Source organism: Lipophrys pholis (genome assembly GCF_963383615.2).
Source record: "Lipophrys pholis genome assembly, chromosome: 17".
In the NCBI taxonomy this organism is placed as follows: Eukaryota; Metazoa; Chordata; class Actinopteri; order Blenniiformes; family Blenniidae; genus Lipophrys; species Lipophrys pholis.
The window spans coordinates 26,733,288-26,759,658 of record NC_137643.1 but is presented as its reverse complement, the minus strand read 5'-3'; the positions used below and the strand labels follow the sequence as shown (position 1 = coordinate 26,759,658).

Genomic DNA, 26,371 nt, shown 5'->3' with positions numbered 1-26,371 from the left:
TGTATGAAATGATGAGTGTATGAAATGGTGAGTGTACGAAGTGGTGAGTGTATGTAGTGGTGAGTGTATGAAGTGGTGAGTGTATGAAATGGTGAGTGTATGAAGTGGAGTTTATGAAGTGAGTGTATGAAATGGTGAGTGTATGAAATGGTGAGTGTATGAAGTGAGTGTATGAAATGGTGAGTGTATGTAGTGGTGAGTGTGTGTATTGGTGAGTATTTGAAGTGGTGAGTGTATGTAGTGGTGAGTGTATGAAGTGGTGAGTGTATGAAATGGCGTTATGAAATGGTGAGTGTATGTAGTGGTGAGTGTATGTAGAGGCGGTATGAGTTTATGAAGTGGTGAGTGTATGAAGTGGTGAGTGTATGAAATGGTGAGTGTATGAATTGGTGAGTGTATGAAGTGGTGAGTGTATGTAGTGGTGAGTGTATGTAGTGGTGAGTGTATGAAGTGGTGAGTATGAAGTAGTGAGTGTTTGAAGTGGTGAGTGTATGAAGTAGTGAGTGTATGAAATGATGAGTGTATGAAATGGTGAGTGTATGAAGTGGAGTGTATGAAATGGTGAGTGTATGGTGGTGAGTGTATGAAATGGTGAGTGTATGTAGAGGCGGTATGAGTTTATGAAGTGGTAAGTCTATGAAGTAGTGAGTGTATGAAGTGGTGATTGTATGTAGTGGTGAGTGTTTGAAGTGGTGAGTGTATGTAGTGGTGAGTGTATGAAATGGTGAGTGTATGAAGTGGTGAGTGTATGAAGTGATGAGTGTATGTAGTGGTGAGTGTATGAAGTAGTGAGTGTATGAAGTGGTGAGTGTGTGAAGTGGCAGTATGATGTCGTGAGTGTATAAAGTAGTGGTATGATTTGGCGGTATGAAGTGGTGAGTGTATGAAGTGGTGAGTGTATCAAGTGGTGAGTGTATGAAGCGGTGATTGTATGAAGTGGTGAGTGTATGAAGTGGTGAGTGTATGTAGTGGTGAGTGTATGTAGAGGCGGTATGAGTTTATGAAGTAGTGAGTGTATGAAGTAGTGGTATGAAGTGGTGAGTGCATGAAGTGGTGAGTGTATGAAGTGGTGAGGGTATGAAGTGGTGAGTGTGTGAAGTGGCGGTATGATGTCGTGAGTGTATAAAGTAGTGGTATGATTTGGCGGTATAAAGTGGTAAGTGTATGAAGTGGTGAGTGTATGAAGTGGTGAGGGTATGAAGTGGTGAGGGTATGAAGTGGCGTTATGAAGTGGTGAGTGTGTGAAGTGGTGATTGTATGAAGTGGTGAGTGTATGAAGTGGTGAGGGTATGAAGTGGTGAGTGTATGAAATGGCGTTTTGAAGTGGTGAGTGTATGAAGTGGTGAGTGCATGAAGTGGTGTATGTGAAGTGGCGGTATGATGTCGTGAGTGTATAAAGTAGCGGTATGATTTGGCGGTATGAAGTGGTGAGGGTATGAAGTGGTGAGTGTATGAAGTGATGAGGGTATGAAGTGGTGTGGGTATGTAGTGGTGAGTGTATGAAATGGTGAGTGTATGAAGTGGTGAGTGTATGAAATTGCGTTATGAAATGGTGAGTGTATGTAGTGGTGAGTGTATGAAGTGGTGTGTATGAAGTGGTGAGTGTATGAAATGGCGTTATGAAGTGGTGAGTGTATGTAGTGGTGAGTGTATGAAGTGGTGTGTATGAAGTGGTGTGTATGAAGTGGTGAGTGTATGAAATGGCGTTATGAAGTGGTGAGTGTATGTAGTGGTGAGTGTGTATAGTGGTGAGTGTATGTAGAGGCGGTATGAGTTTATGAAGTAGTGGTATGAAGTGGTGAGTGTATGAAGTGATTGTATGAAATGGTGAGTGTATGTAGTGGTGAGTGTATGTAGTGGTGAGTGTATGAAGTGGTGAGTGTATGAAATGGCGTTATGAAGTGGCGTTATGAAATGGTGAGTGTATGTAGTGGTGAGTGTATGAAGTAGTGAGTGTATGAAGTGGTGAGTGTATGAAGTGGTGAGTGTATGTAGTGGTGAGTGTATGTAGTGGTGAGTGTATGAAGTGGTGAGTGTATGAAGTGGTGAGTGTATGAAGTGAGTGTATGAAGTAGAGTGTATGAAGTGGTGAGTGTATGAAATGATGAGTGTATGGAATGGTGAGTGTATGAAGTGGTGACTGTATGTAGTGGTGAGTGTATGAAGTGGTGAGTGTATGAAGTGAGTGTATGAAGTAGTGAGTGTATGAAATGATGAGTGTATGAAGTGGTGAGTGTATGAAATGGTGAGTGTATGAAGTGGTGAGTGTATGAAGTGAGTGTATGAAATGGTGAGTATGTGGTGGTGAGTGTATGAAATGGTGAGTGTATGTAGTGGTGAGTGTATGAAATGGTGAGTGTATGAAGTGAGTGTATGTTGTGGTGAGTGTATGTAGTGGTGAGTTTATGAAGTGGTGAGTGTATGAAGTGGTGAGTGTATGAAGTAGTGAGTGTATGAAGTGGTGAGTGTATGTAGTGGTGAGTGTATGAAGTGGTGAGTGTATGTAGTGGTGAGTGAATGAAATGGTGAGTGTATGAAGTGGTGAGTGTATGAAGTGGTGAGTGTATGAAATGGTGAGTGTATGAAGTGGTGAGTGTATGAAATGGCGTTTTGAAGTGGCGTTATGAAGTGGTGAGTGTATGAAGTGGTGAGTGTATGAAGTGGTGAGTGTATGAAGTGGTGTGTGTGAAGTGGCGGTATGATGTCGTGAGTGTATAAAGTAGCGGTATGATTTGGCGGTATGAAGTGGTGTGGGTATGAAGTGGTGAGTGTATGAAGTGGTGAGTGTATGTAGTGGTGAGTGTATGTAGTGGTGAGTGTATGAAGTGGTGAGTGTATGAAGTGAGTGTATGAAGTAGAGTGTATGAAGTGGTGAGTGTATGAAATGATGAGTGTATGGAATGGTGAGTGTATGAAGTGGTGACTGTATGTAGTGGTGAGTGTATGAAGTGGTGAGTGTATGAAGTGAGTGTATGAAATGGTGAGTATGTGGTATTGAGTGTATGAAATGGTGAGTGTATGTAGTGGTGAGTGTATGAAATGGTGAGTGTATGAAATGAGTGTATGTTGTGGTGAGTGTATGAAGTGGTGAGGGTATGAAGTGGTGAGGGTTTGAAGTGACTATATGAAGTGGTGAGGGTATAAAGTGGTGAGGGTATAAAGTGGTGAGGGTATGAAGTGGTGAGTGTTTGAAGTGGTGAGTGTATGAAGTGGTGAGGGTATGAATTGGTGAGGGTTTGAAGTGACTATATGAAGTGGTGAGGGTGTGAAGTGGTGAGGTAATGAATTGGTGAGAGTATGAAGTGGTGAGGGTATGAAGTGACTATATGAAGTGGTGAGGGTATGAAGTGGGTCGTGTATGAAGTGGTGAGTGTATGTAGAGGCGGTATGAAGTGGTGAGTGTATGAAGTGGTGAGTGTATGTAGTGGTGAGTTTATGAAGTGGTGAGTGTATGTAGTGGTGAGTGTATGTAGTGGTGAGTGTATGAAGTGGTGAGTGTATGTAGAGGTGTGTGTATGTAGAGGCGGTATGAGTTTATGAAGTAGTGAGTGTATGAAGTAGTGGTATGAAGTGGTGAGTGTATGAAGTGGTGAGTGTATGAAGTGGTGAGTGTATGTAGTGGTGAGTGTATGTAGAGGCGGTATGAGTTCATGAAGTAGTGCGTGTATGAAGTAGTGGTATGAAATGGTGAGTGTATGAAGTGGTGAGTGTATGAAGTGGTGAGGGTATGAAGTGGTGAGTGTGTGAAGTGGCAGTATGATGTCGTGAGTGTATAAAGTAGTGGTATGATTTGGCGGTATGAAGTGGTGAGGGTATGAAGTGGTGAGGGTATGAAGTGGTGAGTGTATGAAGTGGTGAGGGTATGAAGTGGTGAGGGTATGAAGTGGCGTTATGAAGTGGCGTTATGAAGTAGTGAGTGTATGAAGTGGTGAGTGTATGTAGAGGCGGTATGAGTTTATGAAGTGGTGAGTGTATGAAGTGGTGAGTGTATGAAATGGTGAGTGTATGAATTGGTGAGTGTATGAAGTGGTGAGTGTATGTAGTGGTGAGTGTATGTAGTGGTGAGTGTATGAAGTGGTGTGTGTATGAAGTGAGTGTATGAAGTAGTGAGTGTTTGAAGTGGTGAGTGTATGAAGTAGTGAGTGTATGAAATGATGAGTGTATGAAATGGTGAGTGTACGAAGGGGTGAGTGTATGTAGTGGTGAGTGTATGAAGTGGTGAGTGTATGAAATGGCGTTATGAAGTGGCGTTATGAAATGGTGAGTGTATGTAGTGGTGAGTGTATGTAGAGGCGGTATGTGTTTATAAAGTGGTGAGTGTATGTAGTGGTGAGTGTATGAAATGGTGAGTGTATGAATTGGTGAGTGTATGTAGTGGTGAGTGTTTGTAGTGGTGAGTGTATGAAGTGGTGAGTGTATTAAGTGAGTGTATGAAGTAGTGAGTGTTTGAAGTGGTGAGTGTATGAAGTAGTGAGTGTATGAAATGATGAGTGTATGAAATGGTGAGTGTACGAAGTGGTGAGTGTATGTAGTGGTGAGTGTATGAAGTGGTGAGTGTATGAAATGGTGAGTGTATGAAGTGGAGTTTATGAAGTGAGTGTATGAAATGGTGAGTGTATGAAATGGTGAGTGTATGAAGTGAGTGTATGAAATGGTGAGTGTATGTAGTGGTGAGTGTGTGTATTGGTGAGTATTTGAAGTGGTGAGTGTATGTAGTGGTGAGTGTATGAAGTGGTGAGTGTATGAAATGGCGTTATGAAATGGTGAGTGTATGTAGTGGTGAGTGTATGTAGAGGCGGTATGAGTTTATGAAGTGGTGAGTGTATGAAGTGGTGAGTGTATGAAATGGTGAGTGTATGAATTGGTGAGTGTATGAAGTGGTGAGTGTATGTAGTGGTGAGTGTATGTAGTGGTGAGTGTATGAAGTGGTGAGTATGAAGTAGTGAGTGTTTGAAGTGGTGAGTGTATGAAGTAGTGAGTGTATGAAATGATGAGTGTATGAAATGGTGAGTGTATGAAGTGGAGTGTATGAAATGGTGAGTGTATGGTGGTGAGTGTATGAAATGGTGAGTGTATGTAGTGGTGAGTGTTTGAAGTGGTGAGTGTATGTAGTGGTGAGTGTATGAAATGGTGAGTGTATGAAGTGGTGAGTGTATGAAGTGATGAGTGTATGTAGTGGTGAGTGTATGAAGTAGTGAGTGTATGAAGTGGTGAGTGTGTGAAGTGGCAGTATGATGTCGTGAGTGTATAAAGTAGTGGTATGATTTGGCGGTATGAAGTGGTGAGTGTATGAAGTGGTGAGTGTATCAAGTGGTGAGTGTATGAAGCGGTGATTGTATGAAGTGGTGAGTGTATGAAGTGGTGAGTGTATGTAGTGGTGAGTGTATGTAGAGGCGGTATGAGTTTATGAAGTAGTGAGTGTATGAAGTAGTGGTATGAAGTGGTGAGTGCATGAAGTGGTGAGTGTATGAAGTGGTGAGGGTATGAAGTGGTGAGTGTGTGAAGTGGCGGTATGATGTCGTGAGTGTATAAAGTAGTGGTATGATTTGGCGGTATAAAGTGGTAAGTGTATGAAGTGGTGAGTGTATGAAGTGGTGAGGGTATGAAGTGGTGAGGGTATGAAGTGGCGTTATGAAGTGGTGAGTGTGTGAAGTGGTGATTGTATGAAGTGGTGAGTGTATGAAGTGGTGAGGGTATGAAGTGGTGAGTGTATGAAATGGCGTTTTGAAGTGGTGAGTGTATGAAGTGGTGAGTGCATGAAGTGGTGTATGTGAAGTGGCGGTATGATGTCGTGAGTGTATAAAGTAGCGGTATGATTTGGCGGTATGAAGTGGTGAGGGTATGAAGTGGTGAGTGTATGAAGTGATGAGGGTATGAAGTGGTGTGGGTATGTAGTGGTGAGTGTATGAAATGGTGAGTGTATGAAGTGGTGAGTGTATGAAATTGCGTTATGAAATGGTGAGTGTATGTAGTGGTGAGTGTATGAAGTGGTGTGTATGAAGTGGTGAGTGTATGAAATGGCGTTATGAAGTGGTGAGTGTATGTAGTGGTGAGTGTATGAAGTGGTGTGTATGAAGTGGTGTGTATGAAGTGGTGAGTGTATGAAATGGCGTTATGAAGTGGTGAGTGTATGTAGTGGTGAGTGTGTATAGTGGTGAGTGTATGTAGAGGCGGTATGAGTTTATGAAGTAGTGGTATGAAGTGGTGAGTGTATGAAGTGATTGTATGAAATGGTGAGTGTATGTAGTGGTGAGTGTATGTAGTGGTGAGTGTATGAAGTGGTGAGTGTATGAAATGGCGTTATGAAGTGGCGTTATGAAATGGTGAGTGTATGTAGTGGTGAGTGTATGAAGTAGTGAGTGTATGAAGTGGTGAGTGTATGAAGTGGTGAGTGTATGTAGTGGTGAGTGTATGTAGTGGTGAGTGTATGAAGTGGTGAGTGTATGAAGTGGTGAGTGTATGAAGTGAGTGTATGAAGTAGAGTGTATGAAGTGGTGAGTGTATGAAATGATGAGTGTATGGAATGGTGAGTGTATGAAGTGGTGACTGTATGTAGTGGTGAGTGTATGAAGTGGTGAGTGTATGAAGTGAGTGTATGAAGTAGTGAGTGTATGAAATGATGAGTGTATGAAGTGGTGAGTGTATGAAATGGTGAGTGTATGAAGTGGTGAGTGTATGAAGTGAGTGTATGAAATGGTGAGTATGTGGTGGTGAGTGTATGAAATGGTGAGTGTATGTAGTGGTGAGTGTATGAAATGGTGAGTGTATGAAGTGAGTGTATGTTGTGGTGAGTGTATGTAGTGGTGAGTTTATGAAGTGGTGAGTGTATGAAGTGGTGAGTGTATGAAGTAGTGAGTGTATGAAGTGGTGAGTGTATGTAGTGGTGAGTGTATGAAGTGGTGAGTGTATGTAGTGGTGAGTGAATGAAATGGTGAGTGTATGAAGTGGTGAGTGTATGAAGTGGTGAGTGTATGAAATGGTGAGTGTATGAAGTGGTGAGTGTATGAAATGGCGTTTTGAAGTGGCGTTATGAAGTGGTGAGTGTATGAAGTGGTGAGTGTATGAAGTGGTGTGTGTGAAGTGGCGGTATGATGTCGTGAGTGTATAAAGTAGCGGTATGATTTGGCGGTATGAAGTGGTGTGGGTATGAAGTGGTGAGTGTATGAAGTGATGAGGGTATGAAGTGGTGAGGGTTTGTAGTGGTGAGTGTATGAAGTAGTGAGTGTATGAAATGGTGAGTGTATGAAGTGGTGAGTGTATGAAATGGCGTTATGAAATGGCGTTATGAAATGGCGTTATGAAGTGGCGTTATGAAATGGTGAGTTTATGTAGTGGTGAGTGTATGAAGTGTTGAGTGTATGAAGTGGTGAGTGTATGAAATGGCTTTATGAAGTGGTGAGTGTATGTAGTGGTGAGTGTATATAGTGGTGAGTGTATGTAGAGGCGGTATGAGTTTATGAAGTAGTGGTATGAAGTGGTGAGTGTATGAAGTGAGTGTATGAAATGGTGAGCGTATGTAGTGGTGAGTGTATGTAGTGGTGAGTGTATGTAGTGGTGAGTGTATGAAGTGGTGAGTGTATGAAATGGCGTTATGAAGTGGCGTTATGAAATGGTGAGTGTATGTAGTGGTGAGTGTATGTAGAGGCGGTATGAGTTTATGAAGTGGTGAGTGTATGAAGTGGTGAGTGTATGAAATGGTGAGTGTATGAATTGGTGAGTGTATGAAGTGGTGATTGTATGTAGTGGTGAGTGTATGTAGTGGTGAGTGTATGAAGTGGTGAGTGTATGAAGTGAGTGTATGAAGTAGTGAGTGTTTTAAGTGGTGAGTGTATGAAGTAGTGAGTGTATGAAATGATGAGTGTATGAAATGGTGAATGTACGAAGTGGTGAGTGTATGAAGTGGTGAGTGTATGAAATGGCGTTATGAAGTGGCGTTATGAAATGGTGAGTGTATGTAGAGGCGGTATGAGTTTATGAAGTGGTGATTGTATGTAGTGGTGAGTGTATGTAGTGGTGAGTGTATGAAGTGGTGAGTGTATGAAGTGAGTGTATGAAGTAGTGAGTGTTTGAAGTGGTGAGTGTATGAAGTAGTGAGTGTATGAAATGATGAGTGTATGAAATGGTGAATGTACGAAGTGGTGAGTGTATGTATTGGTGAGTGTATGTAGAGGCGGTATGAGTTTATAAAGTGGTGAGTGTATGAAATGGTGAGTGTATGAATTGGTGAGTGTATGAAGTGGTGAGTGTATGTAGTGGTGAGTGTATGTAGTGGTGAGTGTATGAAGTGGTGAGTGTATGAAGTGAGTGTATGAAGTAGTGAGTGTTTGAAGTGGTGAGTGTATGAAGCAGTGAGTGTATGAAATGATGAGTGTATGAAATGGTGAGTGTACGAAGTGGTGAGTGTATGTAGTGGTGAGTGTATGAAGTGGTGAGTGTATGAAGTGGTGAGGGTATGAAGTGGTGAGTGTATGAAGTGGTGAGTGAATGAAATGGCGTTTTGAAGTGGCGTTATTAAGTGGTGAGTGTATGAAGTGGTGAGTGTATGAAGTGGTGTGTGTATGTAGTGGTGAGTGTATGAAGTGGTGAGTGTATTAAGTGAGTGTATGAAGTAGTGAGTGTATGAAATGGTGAGAGTACGAAGTGGTGAGTGTATGTAGTGGTGAGTGTATGAAGTGGTGAGTGTATGAAATGGTGAGTGTATGTAGTGGTGAGTGTATGTATTGGTGAGTATTTGAAGTGGTGAGTGTATGTAGTGGTGAGTGTATGAAGTGGTGAGTGTATGAAATGGCGTTATGAAATGGTGAGTGTATGTAGTGGTGAGTGTATGTAGAGGCGGTATGAGTTTATGAAGTGGTGAGTGTATGAAGTGGTGAGTGTATGAAATGGTGAGTGTATGAATTGGTGAGTGTATGTAGTGGTGAGTGTATGTAGTGGTGAGTGTATGAAGTGGTGAGTGTATGAAGTAGTGAGTGTTTGAATTGGTTAGTGTATGAAGTAGTGAGTGTATGAAATGATGAGTGTATGAAATGGTGAGTGTATGAAGTGGAGTGTATGAAGTGAGTGTATGAAATGGTGAGTGTATGGTGGTGAGTGTATGAAATGGTGAGTGTATGTAGTGGTGAGTGTATGAAATGGTGAGTGTATGTAGAGGCGGTATGAGTTTATGAAGTAGTGAGTGTATGAAGTGGTGAGTGTATGAAGTAGTGAGTGTATGAAATGGTGAGAGTACGAAGTGGTGAGTGTATGTAGTGGTGAGTGTATGAAGTGGTGCGTGTATGAAATGGTGAGTGTATGAAGTGGAGTGTATGAAGTGAGTGTATGAAATGGTGAGTGTATGAAGTGAGTGTATGAAATGGTGAGTGTATGTAGTGGTGAGTGTATGTATTGGTGAGTATTTGAAGTGGTGAGTGTATGTAGTGGTGAGTGTATGAAGTGGTGAGTGTATGAAATGGCGTTATGAAATGGTGAGTGTATGTAGTGGTGAGTGTATGTAGAGGCGGTATGAGTTTATGAAGTGGTGAGTGTATGAAGTGGTGAGTGTATGAAATGGTGAGTGTATGAATTGGTGAGTGTATGTAGTGGTGAGTGTATGTAGTGGTGAGTGTATGAAGTGGTGAGTGTATGAAGTAGTGAGTGTTTGAAGTGGTTAGTGTATGAAGTAGTGAGTGTATGAAATGATGAGTGTATGAAATGGTGAGTGTATGAAGTGGAGTGTATGAAGTGAGTGTATGAAATGGTGAGTGTATGGTGGTGAGTGTATGAAATGGTGAGTGTATGAAATGGTGAGTGTATGTAGAGGCGGTATGAGTTTATGAAGTAGTGAGTGTATGAAGTGGTGAGTGTATGTAGTGGTGAGTGTATGAAATGGTGAGTGTATGAAGTGGTGAGTGTATGAAGTGGTGTGTATGAAGTGGTGAGTGTATGAAATGGCGTTATGAAATGGTGAGTGTATGTAGTGGTGAGTGTATGAAGTGGTGTGTATGAAGTGGTGAGTGTATGAAATGGCGTTATGAAGTGGTGAGTGTATGTAGTGGTGAGTGTATGAAGTGGTGTGTATGAAGTGGTGTGTATGAAGTGGTGAGTGTATGAAATGGCGTTATGAAGTGGTGAGTGTATGTAGTGGTGAGTGTGTATAGTGGTGAGTGTATGTAGAGGCGGTATGAGTTTATGAAGTAGTGGTATGAAGTGGTGAGTGTATGAAGTGATTGTATGAAATGGTGAGTGTATGTAGTGGTGAGTGTATGTAGTGGTGAGTGTATGAAGTGGTGAGTGTATGAAATGGCGTTATGAAGTGGCGTTATGAAATGGTGAGTGTATGTAGTGGTGAGTGTATGAAGTAGTGAGTGTATGAAGTGGTGAGTGTATGAAGTGGTGAGTGTATGTAGTGGTGAGTGTATGTAGTGGTGAGTGTATGAAGTGGTGAGTGTATGAAGTGGTGAGTGTATGAAGTGAGTGTATGAAGTAGAGTGTATGAAGTGGTGAGTGTATGAAATGATGAGTGTATGGAATGGTGAGTGTATGAAGTGGTGACTGTATGTAGTGGTGAGTGTATGAAGTGGTGAGTGTATGAAGTGAGTGTATGAAGTAGTGAGTGTATGAAATGATGAGTGTATGAAGTGGTGAGTGTATGAAATGGTGAGTGTATGAAGTGGTGAGTGTATGAAGTGAGTGTATGAAATGGTGAGTATGTGGTGGTGAGTGTATGAAATGGTGAGTGTATGTAGTGGTGAGTGTATGAAATGGTGAGTGTATGAAGTGAGTGTATGTTGTGGTGAGTGTATGTAGTGGTGAGTTTATGAAGTGGTGAGTGTATGAAGTGGTGAGTGTATGAAGTAGTGAGTGTATGAAGTGGTGAGTGTATGTAGTGGTGAGTGTATGAAGTGGTGAGTGTATGTAGTGGTGAGTGAATGAAATGGTGAGTGTATGAAGTGGTGAGTGTATGAAGTGGTGAGTGTATGAAATGGTGAGTGTATGAAGTGGTGAGTGTATGAAATGGCGTTTTGAAGTGGCGTTATGAAGTGGTGAGTGTATGAAGTGGTGAGTGTATGAAGTGGTGTGTGTGAAGTGGCGGTATGATGTCGTGAGTGTATAAAGTAGCGGTATGATTTGGCGGTATGAAGTGGTGTGGGTATGAAGTGGTGAGTGTATGAAGTGATGAGGGTATGAAGTGGTGAGGGTTTGTAGTGGTGAGTGTATGAAGTAGTGAGTGTATGAAATGGTGAGTGTATGAAGTGGTGAGTGTATGAAATGGCGTTATGAAATGGCGTTATGAAATGGCGTTATGAAGTGGCGTTATGAAATGGTGAGTTTATGTAGTGGTGAGTGTATGAAGTGTTGAGTGTATGAAGTGGTGAGTGTATGAAATGGCTTTATGAAGTGGTGAGTGTATGTAGTGGTGAGTGTATATAGTGGTGAGTGTATGTAGAGGCGGTATGAGTTTATGAAGTAGTGGTATGAAGTGGTGAGTGTATGAAGTGAGTGTATGAAATGGTGAGCGTATGTAGTGGTGAGTGTATGTAGTGGTGAGTGTATGTAGTGGTGAGTGTATGAAGTGGTGAGTGTATGAAATGGCGTTATGAAGTGGCGTTATGAAATGGTGAGTGTATGTAGTGGTGAGTGTATGTAGAGGCGGTATGAGTTTATGAAGTGGTGAGTGTATGAAGTGGTGAGTGTATGAAATGGTGAGTGTATGAATTGGTGAGTGTATGAAGTGGTGATTGTATGTAGTGGTGAGTGTATGTAGTGGTGAGTGTATGAAGTGGTGAGTGTATGAAGTGAGTGTATGAAGTAGTGAGTGTTTTAAGTGGTGAGTGTATGAAGTAGTGAGTGTATGAAATGATGAGTGTATGAAATGGTGAATGTACGAAGTGGTGAGTGTATGAAGTGGTGAGTGTATGAAATGGCGTTATGAAGTGGCGTTATGAAATGGTGAGTGTATGTAGAGGCGGTATGAGTTTATGAAGTGGTGATTGTATGTAGTGGTGAGTGTATGTAGTGGTGAGTGTATGAAGTGGTGAGTGTATGAAGTGAGTGTATGAAGTAGTGAGTGTTTGAAGTGGTGAGTGTATGAAGTAGTGAGTGTATGAAATGATGAGTGTATGAAATGGTGAATGTACGAAGTGGTGAGTGTATGTATTGGTGAGTGTATGTAGAGGCGGTATGAGTTTATAAAGTGGTGAGTGTATGAAATGGTGAGTGTATGAATTGGTGAGTGTATGAAGTGGTGAGTGTATGTAGTGGTGAGTGTATGTAGTGGTGAGTGTATGAAGTGGTGAGTGTATGAAGTGAGTGTATGAAGTAGTGAGTGTTTGAAGTGGTGAGTGTATGAAGCAGTGAGTGTATGAAATGATGAGTGTATGAAATGGTGAGTGTACGAAGTGGTGAGTGTATGTAGTGGTGAGTGTATGAAGTGGTGAGTGTATGAAGTGGTGAGGGTATGAAGTGGTGAGTGTATGAAGTGGTGAGTGAATGAAATGGTGTTTTGAAGTGGCGTTATTAAGTGGTGAGTGTATGAAGTGGTGAGTGTATGAAGTGGTGTGTGTATGTAGTGGTGAGTGTATGAAGTGGTGAGTGTATTAAGTGAGTGTATGAAGTAGTGAGTGTATGAAATGGTGAGAGTACGAAGTGGTGAGTGTATGTAGTGGTGAGTGTATGAAGTGGTGAGTGTATGAAATGGTGAGTGTATGTAGTGGTGAGTGTATGTATTGGTGAGTATTTGAAGTGGTGAGTGTATGTAGTGGTGAGTGTATGAAGTGGTGAGTGTATGAAATGGCGTTATGAAATGGTGAGTGTATGTAGTGGTGAGTGTATGTAGAGGCGGTATGAGTTTATGAAGTGGTGAGTGTATGAAGTGGTGAGTGTATGAAATGGTGAGTGTATGAATTGGTGAGTGTATGTAGTGGTGAGTGTATGTAGTGGTGAGTGTATGAAGTGGTGAGTGTATGAAGTAGTGAGTGTTTGAAGTGGTTAGTGTATGAAGTAGTGAGTGTATGAAATGATGAGTGTATGAAATGGTGAGTGTATGAAGTGGAGTGTATGAAGTGAGTGTATGAAATGGTGAGTGTATGGTGGTGAGTGTATGAAATGGTGAGTGTATGTAGTGGTGAGTGTATGAAATGGTGAGTGTATGTAGAGGCGGTATGAGTTTATGAAGTAGTGAGTGTATGAAGTGGTGAGTGTATGAAGTAGTGAGTGTATGAAATGGTGAGAGTACGAAGTGGTGAGTGTATGTAGTGGTGAGTGTATGAAGTGGTGCGTGTATGAAATGGTGAGTGTATGAAGTGGAGTGTATGAAGTGAGTGTATGAAATGGTGAGTGTATGAAGTGAGTGTATGAAATGGTGAGTGTATGTAGTGGTGAGTGTATGTATTGGTGAGTATTTGAAGTGGTGAGTGTATGTAGTGGTGAGTGTATGAAGTGGTGAGTGTATGAAATGGCGTTATGAAATGGTGAGTGTATGTAGTGGTGAGTGTATGTAGAGGCGGTATGAGTTTATGAAGTGGTGAGTGTATGAAGTGGTGAGTGTATGAAATGGTGAGTGTATGAATTGGTGAGTGTATGTAGTGGTGAGTGTATGTAGTGGTGAGTGTATGAAGTGGTGAGTGTATGAAGTAGTGAGTGTTTGAAGTGGTTAGTGTATGAAGTAGTGAGTGTATGAAATGATGAGTGTATGAAATGGTGAGTGTATGAAGTGGAGTGTATGAAGTGAGTGTATGAAATGGTGAGTGTATGGTGGTGAGTGTATGAAATGGTGAGTGTATGAAATGGTGAGTGTATGTAGAGGCGGTATGAGTTTATGAAGTAGTGAGTGTATGAAGTGGTGAGTGTATGTAGTGGTGAGTGTATGAAATGGTGAGTGTATGAAGTGGTGAGTGTATGTAGTGGTGAGTGTATGAAATGGCGTTTTGAAGTGGCGTTATGAAGTGGTGAGTGTATGAAGTGGTGAATGCATGAAGTGGTGTGTGTGAAGTGGCGGTATGATGTCGTGAGTGTATAAAGTAGCGGTATGATTTGGCGGTATGAAGTGGTGAGTGTATGAAGTGGTGAGTGTGTGAAGAGGTGATTGTATGAAGTGGTGAGTGTATGAAGTGGTGAGGGTATGAAGTGGTGAGTGTATGAAATGGCGTTTTGAAGTGGCGTTATGAAGTGGTGAGTGTATGTAGTGGTGAGTGTATGAAGTGGTGAGTGTATGAAGTGGTGAGGGTATGTAGTGGTGAGTGTATGAAATTGCGTTATGAAATGGTGAGTGTATGTAGTGGTGAGTGTATGAAGTGGTGAGTGTATGAAGTGGTGAGTGTATGAAGTGGTGAGTGTATGAAATGGCGTTATGAAGTGGTGAGTGTATGTAGTGGTGAGTGTATATAGTGGTGAGTGTATGTAGAGGCGGTATGAGTTTATGAATTAGTGGTATGAAGTGGTGAGTGTATGAAGTGAGTGTATGAAATGGTGAGTGTATGTAGTGGTGAGTGTATGTAGTGGTGAGTGTATGAAGTGGTGAGTGTATGAAATGGCGTTATGAAGTGGCGTTATGAAATGGTGAGTGTATGTAGTGGTGAGTGTATGAAGTAGTGAGTGTATGAAATGATGAGTGTATGGAATGGTGAGTGTATGAAGTGGTGAGTGTATGTAGTGGTGAGTGTATGAAGTGGTGAGTGTATGAAATGGTGAGTGTATGAAGTGGTGAGTGTATGAAGTGAGTGTATGAAATGGTGAGTATGTGGTGGTGAGTATATGAAATGGTGAGTGTATGTAGTGGTGAGTGTATGAAATGGTGAGTGTATGAAGTGAGTGTATGTTGTGGTGAGTGTATGTAGTGGTGAGTGTATGAAGTGGTGAGTGTATGTAGTGGTGAGTGAATGAAATGGTGAGTGTATGAAGTGGTGAGTATATGAAGTGGTGAGTGTATGAAGTGGTGAGTGTATGAAGTAGTGAGTGTATGAAGTGGTGAGTGTGTGAAGTGGCGGTATGATGTCGTTAGTGTATAAAGTAGTGGTATGATTTGGCGGTATGAAGTGGTGAGGGTATGAAGTGGTGAGTGTATGAAGTGATGAGTGTATGAAATGGTGAGTGTATGAAGTGGTGAGTGTGTGAAGTGGTGAGTGTATGAAGTGGTGATTGCATGAAGTGGTGAGGGTATGAAGTGACTATATGAAGTGGTGAGTGTATGAAGTGGTGAGGGTATGAAGTGGTGAGTGTATGAAGTGGTGAGTGTATGAAATGGTGAGGGTATGAAGTGACTATATGAAGTGGTGAGGGTATGAAGTGGTGAGGGTATGAAGTGGTTAGTGTGTGAAGTGGTGAGTGTATGAAGTGGTGATTGCATGAAGTGGTGAGGGTATGAAGTGACTATATGAAGTGGTGAGTGTATGAAGTGGTGAGTGTATGAAGTGGTGGTTCGAAGTGGTGAGGGTATGAAGTGGTGAGTGTATGAAGTGATGAGTGTATGAAATGGTGAGGGTATGAAGTGACTATATGAAGTGGTGAGTGTATGAAGTGGTGAGGGTATGAAGTGGTGAGGGTATGAAGTGGTGAGTGTGTGAAGTGGTGAGTGTATGAAGTGGTGAGGGTATGAAGTGGTGAGTGTATGGAGTGGTGAGTGTATGAAATGGTGAGGGTATGAAGTGGTGAGTGTATGGAGTGGTGAGTGTATGAAATGGTGAGGGTATGAAGTGGTGAGGGTATGAAGTGGTGAGTGTATGAAGTGGTGAGTGTATGAAATGGTGAGGGTATGAAGTGGTGAGGGTATGAAATGGTGAGGGTATGAAGTGGTGAGGGTATGAAGTGGTGAGTGTATGAAGTGGTGAGTGTATGAAATGGTGAGGGTATGAAGTGGTGAGGGTATGAAGTGGTGAGTGTATGAAGTGGTGAGTGTATGAAGTGGTGAGGGTATGAAGTGGTGAGTGTATGAAGTGGTGAGTGTATGAAGTGGTGAGTGTATGAAGTGGTGAGGGTATGAAGTGGTGAGTGTATATAGTGGTGATGGTTGATTGTGTGCAGGTTACCCAAGGCAGCGCCTCGGAGGAACTTGTGGATCAGAAACTCCCAGAGGAGCGACTGGAATCCTCAGACTGACTTCGTCTATTTCTGCTCCAAACACTTCAGTCCTCAGAGCTTCCAGCTGGTGGGATGCAGGTCAGTGAGCATTACTAATTCTGGAGGCTCAACCTCTCCGCTGTTAATGCTCCTGCTGTTACTTCTCCTGCTGTTAATGCTCCTGCTGTTAATGCTCCTGCCTTTACTTCTCCTGCTGATTAATGCTCCTGCTGTTAATGCTCCTGCTGTTAATGCTCCTGCTGATTAATGCTCCTGCTGTTAATGCTCCTGCTGTTAATGCTCCTGCTGTTACTCCCCCTGCTGTTAATGCTCCTGCTGTTACTCCCCCTGCTGTTACTTCTCCTGCTGTTAATGCTGCTTCTTGTTAATGGGCGCCACCTTCCTGTGGGCTCTCCACCTTCCTGTGGGCTCTCCACCTTCTTGTAGGCTCTCCGCCTTCCTGTGGGCTCTCCACCTTCCTGTGGGCTCTCCACCTTCTTGTAGGCTCTCCGCCTTCCTGTGGGCTCTCCACCTTGCTGTGGGCTCTCCACCTTGCTGTGGGCTCTCCACCTTCCTGTGGGCTCTCCACTTTACTATTGTAAAGTAGTATTAGGTGCGGTCCCGCCCTCAGTATGCGCCGTGGCGGGTTTTCGTGCGTCTCCACTGATTGAAGTTGTGGACGCAACCTTAACCAGCGGTATGGTTCCAGGAGGCGGAGCTATAATGCAGCCGTCTGATTGGTCAGTGACGATCATCGCTCTGGACAAGCAGCAATATTTAGATGTCTCCTCACCCCTTTGGGGTGAGACATTCGCAGTGAGTGATTGGAGTGTGACGTCATCGAGGACAATCCAACATGGCGGCTCCAGCTGGTAAGACAAACTTTACCGTCCGACGGGAAGAAAAAACAAAAGAAAGAAAGAAAGAAAGAAAGAAAGAAAGAAAGAAAAAGAAAGAAAGAAAGAAAGAAAGAAAGAAAGAAAGAAAGAAAGAAAGAAAGAAAAGGGAAATGAAGCTGGAAGACGACACATTAGACCTTCAAGCCGACTTGGACGAGTGCTACGACCGTCTCGTAATGTCCAAGACTCTGCAGACCTCGTCCTCCAAACAGTTTGAGGACATCCTGGACAGCATCAACACCAAGCTGTCCAGCTTCGAGGCCCGGTAGCTCTGGTCCAGCTGCTCCACCTCCAGTTCCAGGCTCTCCGGGACTCGCTGGAGTTCAGCCAGCAGCAGGACGTGGAACTGAGAACCAGGGACTTCGGGACGAGGTGAGGACACTGAGCAAAGGACTGACCGGGCTGACAGAGGAGGACAAGAAGATGAAGGAGTCCATCCTCCATCTCCAGAGTCGGAGCATGCGGGACAACCTCGTCTTCACAGGACTGCCTGAGCGGGCGGAGGAGGACGCCGAGACGTCGCTGCTGGACTTCATGCAGGTGAGCCTGAAGCTGCCCGCCGACACCGTCAGTAAGATCACCTTCGCCCGCGTCCACCGCCTGGGAGGAAGACGACAGGACAACCAGCGCCCGCGTCCACCGCCTGGGAGCAAGACGACAGGACAACCAGCGCCCGCGTCCACCGCCTGGGAGGAAGACGACAGGACAACCAGCGCCCGCGTCCACCGCCTGGGAGCAAGACGACAGGACAACCAGCGCCCGCGTCCACCGCCTGGGAGGAAGACGACAGGACAACCAGCGCCCGCGTCCACCGCCTGGGAGCAAGAAGACAGGACAACCAGCGCCCGCGTCTACCGCCTGGGAGGAAGACGACATGACAACCAGCGCCCGCGTCCACCGCCTGGGAGGAAGACGACAGGACAACCAGCGCCCGCGTCCACCGCCTGGGAGGAAGATGACAGGACAACCAGCGCCCGCGTCCACCACCTGGGAGCAAGACGACAGGACAACCAGCGCCCGCGTCCACCGCCTGGGAGCAAGAAGACAGGACAACCAGCGCCCGCGTCCACCGCCTGGGAGGAAGACGACAGGACAACCAGCGCCCGCGTCCACCGCCTGGGAGCAAGGCTCCAGGACCTGAAGGTAAAGCTCCAGGAACTGATGGTAAAGTTCCAGGACCTGATGGTAAAGCTCCAGGACCTGATGTTAAATCCCCAGGATCTGATGGTAAAGCTCCAGGACCTGGTGGTAAAGCTCCAGGACCTGGTGGTGAAACTCCAAGACCTGACGGTAAAGCTCCAGGACCTGGTGGTAAAGCTCCAGGACCTGATAGTAAAGCTCCAGGACCTGGTGGTAAAGCTCCAGGACCTGGTGGTGAAACTCCAAGACCTGACGGTAAAGCTCCAGGACCTGGTGGTAAAGCTCCAGGACCTGATAGTAAAGCTCCAGGACCTGGTGGTAAAGCTCCAGGACCTGATGGATACCCCGCTGGACTTTACAAAGAATTATGGTCTTTACTCTCACCTATTTCTTTTAGAATACTTGAGGAGATTAAAGAATCTTCAACTCTCCCCCAACATATGAACTGTGCAAATATCAGTCTTCTTCTAAAACCGGATAAAGATCCCACACTACCATCTAGCTATCGGCCGATATCACTAATCAATGTAGATCTTAAAATAATTAGTAAAACATTAGCAAGCAGACTGGAAAAAATCACACCCCACATCATACACCCTGATCAAACTGGGTTTATTAAAGGACGACACTCCACTAACAATACACGTAGATTAATTAATCTTATAGACCACTCCACGAACAATACACGTAGATTAATTAATCTTATAGACCACTCCACTAACAATACACGTAGATTAATTAATCTTATAGACCACTCCACTAACAATACACGTAGATTAATTCATTTTATAGACCACTGCACTAACAATACACGTAGATTAATTAATCTTATAGACCACTGCACTAACAATACACGTGGATTAATTAATCTTATAGACCACTCCACTGACAATACACGTAGATTAATTAATCTTAAACACCACTCCAATAACAATACACGTAGATTGATTAATCTCATAGACCACTCCACTAACAATACACTTAGATTAATTAATCTTATAGACCACTGCACTAACAATACACGCAGATTAATTATTCTTAAACACCACTCCAATAACAATACACGTAGATTAATTAATCTTAAACATCACTCCAATCACTATACACTTAGATTAATTAATCTAATAAACCACTCCACTAACAATACACGTAGATTAATTAATCTTATACACCACTCCACTAACAATACACGTAGATTAATTAATCTTAAACACCACTCCAATAACAATACACGTAGATTAATTAATCTCATAGACCACTCCACTAACAATACACGTAGATTAATTCATTTTATAGACCACTGTACTAACAATACACGCAGATTAATTAATCTTAAACACCACTCCAATAACAATACACGTAGATTAATTAATCTCATAGACCACTCCACTAACAATACACTTAGATTAATTAATCTTATAGACCACTCCACTAACAATACACATAGATTAATTATTCTTAAACACCACTCCAATAACAATACACGTAGATTAATTAATCTTAAACATCACTCCAATCACTATACACTTAGATTAATTAATCTAATAAACCACTCCACTAACAATACACGTAGATTAATTAATCTTATACACCACTCCACTAACAATACACGTAGATTAATTAATCTTAAACACCACTCCAATAACAATACACGTAGATTAATTAATCTCATAGACCACTCCACTAACAATACACGTAGATTAATTCATTTTATAGACCACTGTACTAACAATTCAATTCAATTCAATTCAATTCAATTTTATTTGTAAAGCGCTAAATCACATCAACAAACATCTCAAAGCGCTCTTACAATGATAGAGAACAACAGGACCCAACTAAACCCTTCCAAAGCAAGCAGGTGTAACAAGCAACAGTGGCCAGGAAAAACTCCCTCGCATGGAGAGAAGTTCAAGAACTCCCTCTTCAGGAAGAAACCGTGGGGCGGACCCTAGACTCTGGAAGGACGGCCATCCGCCTTGACCGGTTGGGGGGAGAAGTACATGGGATAGGACAGGGAGAGAGAGGAAAAGAAGAGGGAGAGAGAGAGAGGAATAGAAGAGGGAGAGAGAGGAAAAGAAGAGAGAGAGAGAGAGAGGCAGACAGGCCAGATAAGTACAAATACTAAGAAAAGTCTATGATGAGCGTTGGTCTGATGATGAGCCAATCTCAGTCTGGAGTTTAAGGGCCGTGCCGTTGCGGTGGGGTCCCGGTGCTGTGGGGGGGTCCTGGTGCTGTGGGGGGGGTCGGGTAGTAGGACCGTCGTAACTCCACTCTGTGAGTCTTGGGTCTGATCCCCTGGATCCTGCTCCCCTCCTGTCAGGATCTGGTGGCTCCAGTAATGTTGTTACACAGAGAGAAAGAAAGAAAGACAAGAAACAGAACCTCCAAATGTAGAGTTCCTCCCTTTAACGGGAGAGAAAAAATCCCCTCAGCAGTCTAGGCCTATAGCAGCTCAACTTAGTGCTCCTATTTTATTCCTATTTTATTCCTAAGGATAAGCTTTATCAAATAGGAATGTTTTTAGTCTACTCTTAAATAAACTAATGGTGTGGGCCTTTCGGACCGAGGCTGGTAGTTGATTCCAGAGTAAAGGAGCCATATGGCTGAAACTCCTGCCTCCTGTTTTACTTTTATGGACTTTAGGGATTACCAACAGTCCTGCATCCTCAGAGCGAAGGGCTCGTGGAGGGTGATAAACTTCTAGAAGTTTCTCGATATAGGACGGAGCCTTCTGATGAAGAGTTTTATATGTGATCAGAAGGATCTTGAATTCTATTCTAGATTTAATTGGAAGCCAGTGTAAGGATGCTAAGACTGGGGAGATGTGCTCTCTTCTTCCAGTTCTGGTTAGTAAACGTGCAGCAGCGTTCTGCACTAGCTGTAAGGTCCTAACAGAGGAGTTTGGACATCCTGACATTAGGGAGTTACAATCATCTCATCTTGAAGTCACAAAGGCATGAATAATTTTTTCTGCATCTTTGAAGGACAAGAAGTTTCTAATTTTTGCAATATTCCTTAGATGGAAGAAGGCTGTCCTGGAGACATGTTTAACATGGGACATAAAGGACAGATCCTGATCAAAAATAACACCCAGGTTCCTAATATCACTGTTAGAGGTTAAGGTAATATTATCTAACCTAATCAGACTGTCTGAAAAGTAATCCCTGAGCTTTTTAGGACCTAGGATTAGAACCTCAGTCTTGGATGTGTTGAGCATTAAGAAGTTGATAGACATCCAGGACTTAACGTCCCTGAGGCAGGACTCTAGTTTAACAAGTTGGTCGGCCTGATTGGCTTTAATTGATAAATATAGCTGAGTATCATCTGCATAACAATGAAAGTTAATGCTGTGTTTCCTAATTATATTTCCGAGTGGTAACATCTAGAGATTAAACAATATGGGTCCGAGGACGGAGCCTTGTGGTACTCCACACCGGACCCGTTCATGCATTGAAGATTTGTTATTTACATGAACAAATTGAAAGCGGTCAGATAAATATGATTTAAACCAGTTTAAGGCTAAGTTTTTAATGCCGACGGCATCTTCTAATCTCCTTAAAAGTATATTATGATCGACAGTATCAAATGCGGCACTAAGGTCCAGAAGAACTAAAACCGATAGAAGACCTCTATCTGAGGCCGTTAGAAGGTCATTAGTAACTTTTAGCAGTGCAGTCTCTGTACTGTGGTTCATTCTGAAGCCGGACTGAAGGTCCTCTAACAGATTATTCTCCTGCAGATAATCCTGGAGTTGTTTAGCCACTACTTGCTCCAGAACCTTTGACAGGAAAGGAAGGTTGGAGATGGGCCTGTAGTTTGAGAGAAGGCTTGTGTCTAAGTTTGGCTTCTTAATGAGAGGTTTAATAACTGCTAGTTTAAAGGATTGGGGCACATAGCCTATTGATAGAGACTGGTTAATAATTGCGAGTATAGAATTATTGATTAGTGGCAGTGCCTCTTTCAGAATTCTAGTAGGAATTGGGTCCAACAGGCTAGTAGTTGGTTTAGCAGAAGAAATAAGGGAATTTAGTTCGACTAGTTGTATTTGCTGAAAGCATTCCAGATGACTGTTAGGTTTAACCAGTTCCTCTGTTATGGGGCTAACGGACGGTAGGGTTTGATGGATGTTATCCCTAAGCGTTGTAATTTTATTTTGAAAGAACTTCATGAAGTCCTCACTACATATATTGATATGAATGGTGGGCTCAACACTATTTTGGTTCTTGGTCAGTTTGGCTACAGTACTGAAAAGAAAGCGAGGCTTGTTTTTGTTTTCCTCTATTAAGGATGAGTAGTAATTAGTTCTACTTCTACTCAGAGCTTTCTTATAAGTTTTGAAGCTATCCTTCCAGGCTATATAATCTAGGTCTGTTTTTGTTGAACGCCAAGTTCTTTCTAATCTACGGGAGCGTTGTTTAAGCTCGCGGGTTGATGAGTTAAACCATGGGGATGACTTTTCCTGTTTTTTCATTTTCATTTTTTGAGGAGCTATGTCGTCTAGCGTTGTTTTTAGCATATCTGTCAGACTGTTTGTTAGGTATTCAATGTCTGAGCTAGCAACAGTATACGGGTCAGGAAGATCCACTACTGATTCTATAGCAGAGGGAATTCTTTCCTTGAATTTAGTTACTATGTTATCAGAGAGAGACCTGGTTAACACGGCTTTAACCGGAGGGTTAGAACTATTTAGAACAAAGTCAAAGGTTATTAAGAAGTGATCTGACAGGAAATCATTGTGAGGAGAGATGGTCAGATGCTCTATATTCAAACCATAAGTTAGAATAAGGTCTAAGGTGTGTAGATGTTTATGGGTAGGCCCGTCTACTACCTGAGAGAAACCTAGAGAGTCAAGTGTAGATCTAAAGCTGCACTGAAACTATCATTTTCTACGTCAACATGAACATTGAAGTCTCCTACCATGATAACCTTATCTTTAGTCAGGGCTAGATCTGACAAAAATTCAGAGAATTCAGTTAGAAAAGTTGAATAAGGTCCAGGAGGACGATAAATGATTACAAATTCTACAGAATTTACTATTTTATTTGACGGGTGTCGCATGGTCATGCTCAGACTCTCAAAAGAACTAAAGTTGGGTTTTGGGTTCATGTTAATTAGTAACTGAGAGTTATAGATGGCTGCCACGCCCCCTCCTCGACCACTTTCACGAGCTATTTGAGTGTTAATATGACTTGGAGGGGAGGCTTCATTTAGACTAACATACTCATCTTTACGTAGCCAGGTTTCTGTTAATCCAAAGAGATCAATGTTGTGTTCGGTTATCAGATCATTGACTAGAAGAGCTTTGGATGATAAAGATCTAATGTTTAGGAAACCACATTTAATTTTTTTGTCTTGATTTTGTCTAGTTTCACACTTGATACGGATGAAGTGTTTGTAGTCATTAGAAGTTATTTTCCTAGGTTTAGATAGTTTTATACTTGTGGTGGTCCGAGGGATAGACACAGTCTCTATGGGATGTTTAACTAAGTTAGCTATGGTTGGTGACTGCCCAGAGGGAAACTCAGAGAGGCGTGTAGGACTGCGACTCTGTTGCCTGGTCCCCACTCTGGTGCGTCAGGATGGAGGAGCTAAGCTTTTAGCTATGTTTCTAGATAAGAGGTACGCTCCATCCAACGTGGGATGGATGCCGTCCCTCCTGATGAGACCAGGCTTGCCCCAGAAGGACTTCCAATTATTAATGAAGCCTACCGAGTTACTGGGACACCACCCTGACAGCCAGCGGTTAAAAGATGACGTGCGGCTAAACATCTCGTCACTGATGAGGTTTGGGAGGGGGCCAGAGAAAACTACTTCGTCTGAAATGGTCCGCGCGTATGTGCACACTGACTCTACGTTAGCTTTGAGGACCTCAGACTTCTTCAGGCGAACGTCGTTTCCACCGCAGTGGATTACAATCCGTTTAAATCTCCGTTTACTCTTGGTCATTAGCTTTAGCTGGGACTCAATGTCGCCTGCTCTGGCCCCAGGCCACAATACACGCAGATTAATTAATCTTAAACACCACTCCAATAACAATACACGTAGATTAATTAATCTCATAGACCACTCCACTAACAATACACTTAGATTAATTAATCTTATAGACCACTCCACTAACAATACACGTAGATTAATTAATCTAATAGACCACTCCACTAACAATACACATAGATTAATTCATCTTAAACACCACTCCAATAACAATACACGTAGATTAATTAATCTTATAGGCCACTCCACTAACAATACACTTAGATTAATTAATCTTAAACACCACTCCACTAACAATACACGTAGATTAATTAATCTTATAGACCACTCCACTAACAATACACGTAGATTAATTAATCTTATAGACCACTGCACTAACAATACACGTAGATTAATTAATCTTATAGACCACTCCACTAACAATACATGTAGATTAATTAATCTTATAGACCACTGCATTAACAATACACGTAGATTAATTAATTAATTAAAGGGGGGGGGGTGTTCCACTGGCTGGAAACCACTGGCTTCCAGCCGGGCTCGCACTGGGCCCTGCGGGTCTTAGACTCTGCTGTCCGGCCGTTGGGCGGGGTGGGGTCTTTCTGCCCAGGTCCTCTTACGGTGCCTTGTCGGGGGGGGTTGTTGTTCCCCGCATCCTAAGCCGGCCACTGGGTCGGGGGGGTGGGGCAGCGCGGGGGGTCCAGTTGGGCCAAGGTTCTAGCAACGGGGGGACCTCCCTACCTTACCTTACTTCACTCTACAATAGGGAACAGTGGGGCGGTGCCTAGGGTTGGGGGTCCAGGCTACTTAACTGCGGTCTGGGTCCTCCCCCGACTTTGCACCACCCACAATTTTAACCACACCTAGTCACGCAGGGTCTTGAGGGGGTAAGCCGCTTTCAGTGTTCTGCCCCGCTACCCCCCAATTTTAAACCGCACCCTAGACACACACATTGCACCCACTTCTTCAAAACACAAAGACACACCCCTACATGCATCCAACACTCCTCAGGGTGGGGGGGGTGTGGCCTCTCCCCAGCACCTCCCGCTGGGGTCCCACCCCGGGAGCTGGAATGCAGCTGGAATACGGGGAGCGTGCTCCCTCAGGTGTGACGCTCGTGGGGGGGCTGGGGTTTCCTGAAATCCCAGCCATGTTTCATTTTCGATTGGCTCAAGCGGGGCCATGTGACACGAGAAGGGAGGGGGGATCCCAGATCTATAGTAGAATGATAGAGAGACATTCGCTAGAATACATTGACCATATTTTTTATCATAGTTTTATTCTTCATCTTATTGTTCTTCCTGTGTGTGTGTGTGTGTGTGTGTGTGTGTGTGTGTGTGTGTGTGTGTGTGTGTGTGTGTGTGTGTGTGTGTGTGTGTGTGTGTGTGGCAGCCTGTTTTGATTATTTTTTAATCAAGTACTTTACATTCTTTACTTAACATTTAAGTACAGTGCAGTTTTATTTCATCTTTAAGAACAGTTTTTTGTTTGTTTGTTTTTCATTTATTGAAGTACAATGTTTATTTAACTTTTCTGTGCAATATATTTTAATGTAATAATTATTTAAGTACAGTCTTTTATTTTCCTATATTTAAGCGTAGTGTTACTGTGTACAATGTTACAATGTCTGACCATATTAAATATACTTCTTTAGGAGTAAAACCTCTGTCTTGTTTTTGATGAATGCTGAGGTTTACTAGGCTACTGTATGGTGTTGGTCATTATGGTGGTACTTGGAGAGCCAAGTACTTTCTGGGTGGTACTTGGAGTAAAAAGTTTGAGAACCACTGATCTAGAAAATCACCTTACTGTCTAGATAGAGCTGCTCAGGCTGGTTTAATCTAGAAAATCATGTTACTGTCTAGATAGAGCTGCTCAGGCTGGTTAATCTAATAACAGTTGTAAAGTATTTGGATCAGTGTGACAACTGCAAATAATATATGTAGCACTAATAAGGGTATTGTATGTTACCCCCCCTCTCTTCTCTTCTCTTCTCTTCTCTTCTCTTCTCTCTCTTTGAGCGCCCCCCCCCCCCCCCCCCCCATGCCAACGTCTAATAAAGCAGCAACAGGAGGAGACTCCAGGTCTCTTCCTGTTCAAGAACAAAACTGTTCTGACTCCAGAAGGTTCTAGATCACATCATATTGTTTGGTCAAGCTGCTGAACAGGACAAGGGGAAGAAAAAAAAATATGTATCTCCTGCCGTATAAAACCTCCATGGTTGTTCTCATCGGCTTTTGTGCTCACTGGTTGTTTAGTGAACTGGTTTATTGAAATGTGGCGCTCCACTGCCCCCTGGTGTTCAGACC

At 43.0% G+C, this 26,371-nt stretch overlaps 1 protein-coding gene across 1 annotated transcript in view; it reads left to right on the top strand.

Moving 5' to 3' along the window:
• Positions 1 to 26,371, top strand: part of thap7 (THAP domain containing 7) — an 87,597-nt gene that overhangs the window by 44,234 nt on the left and 16,992 nt on the right. The window contains exon 3 of the mRNA XM_080485230.1: positions 15,997 to 16,131. Coding sequence (XP_080341356.1) covers positions 15,997 to 16,131 — 135 coding nt within the window. The remainder of the gene's footprint in view (positions 1 to 15,996; positions 16,132 to 26,371) is intronic.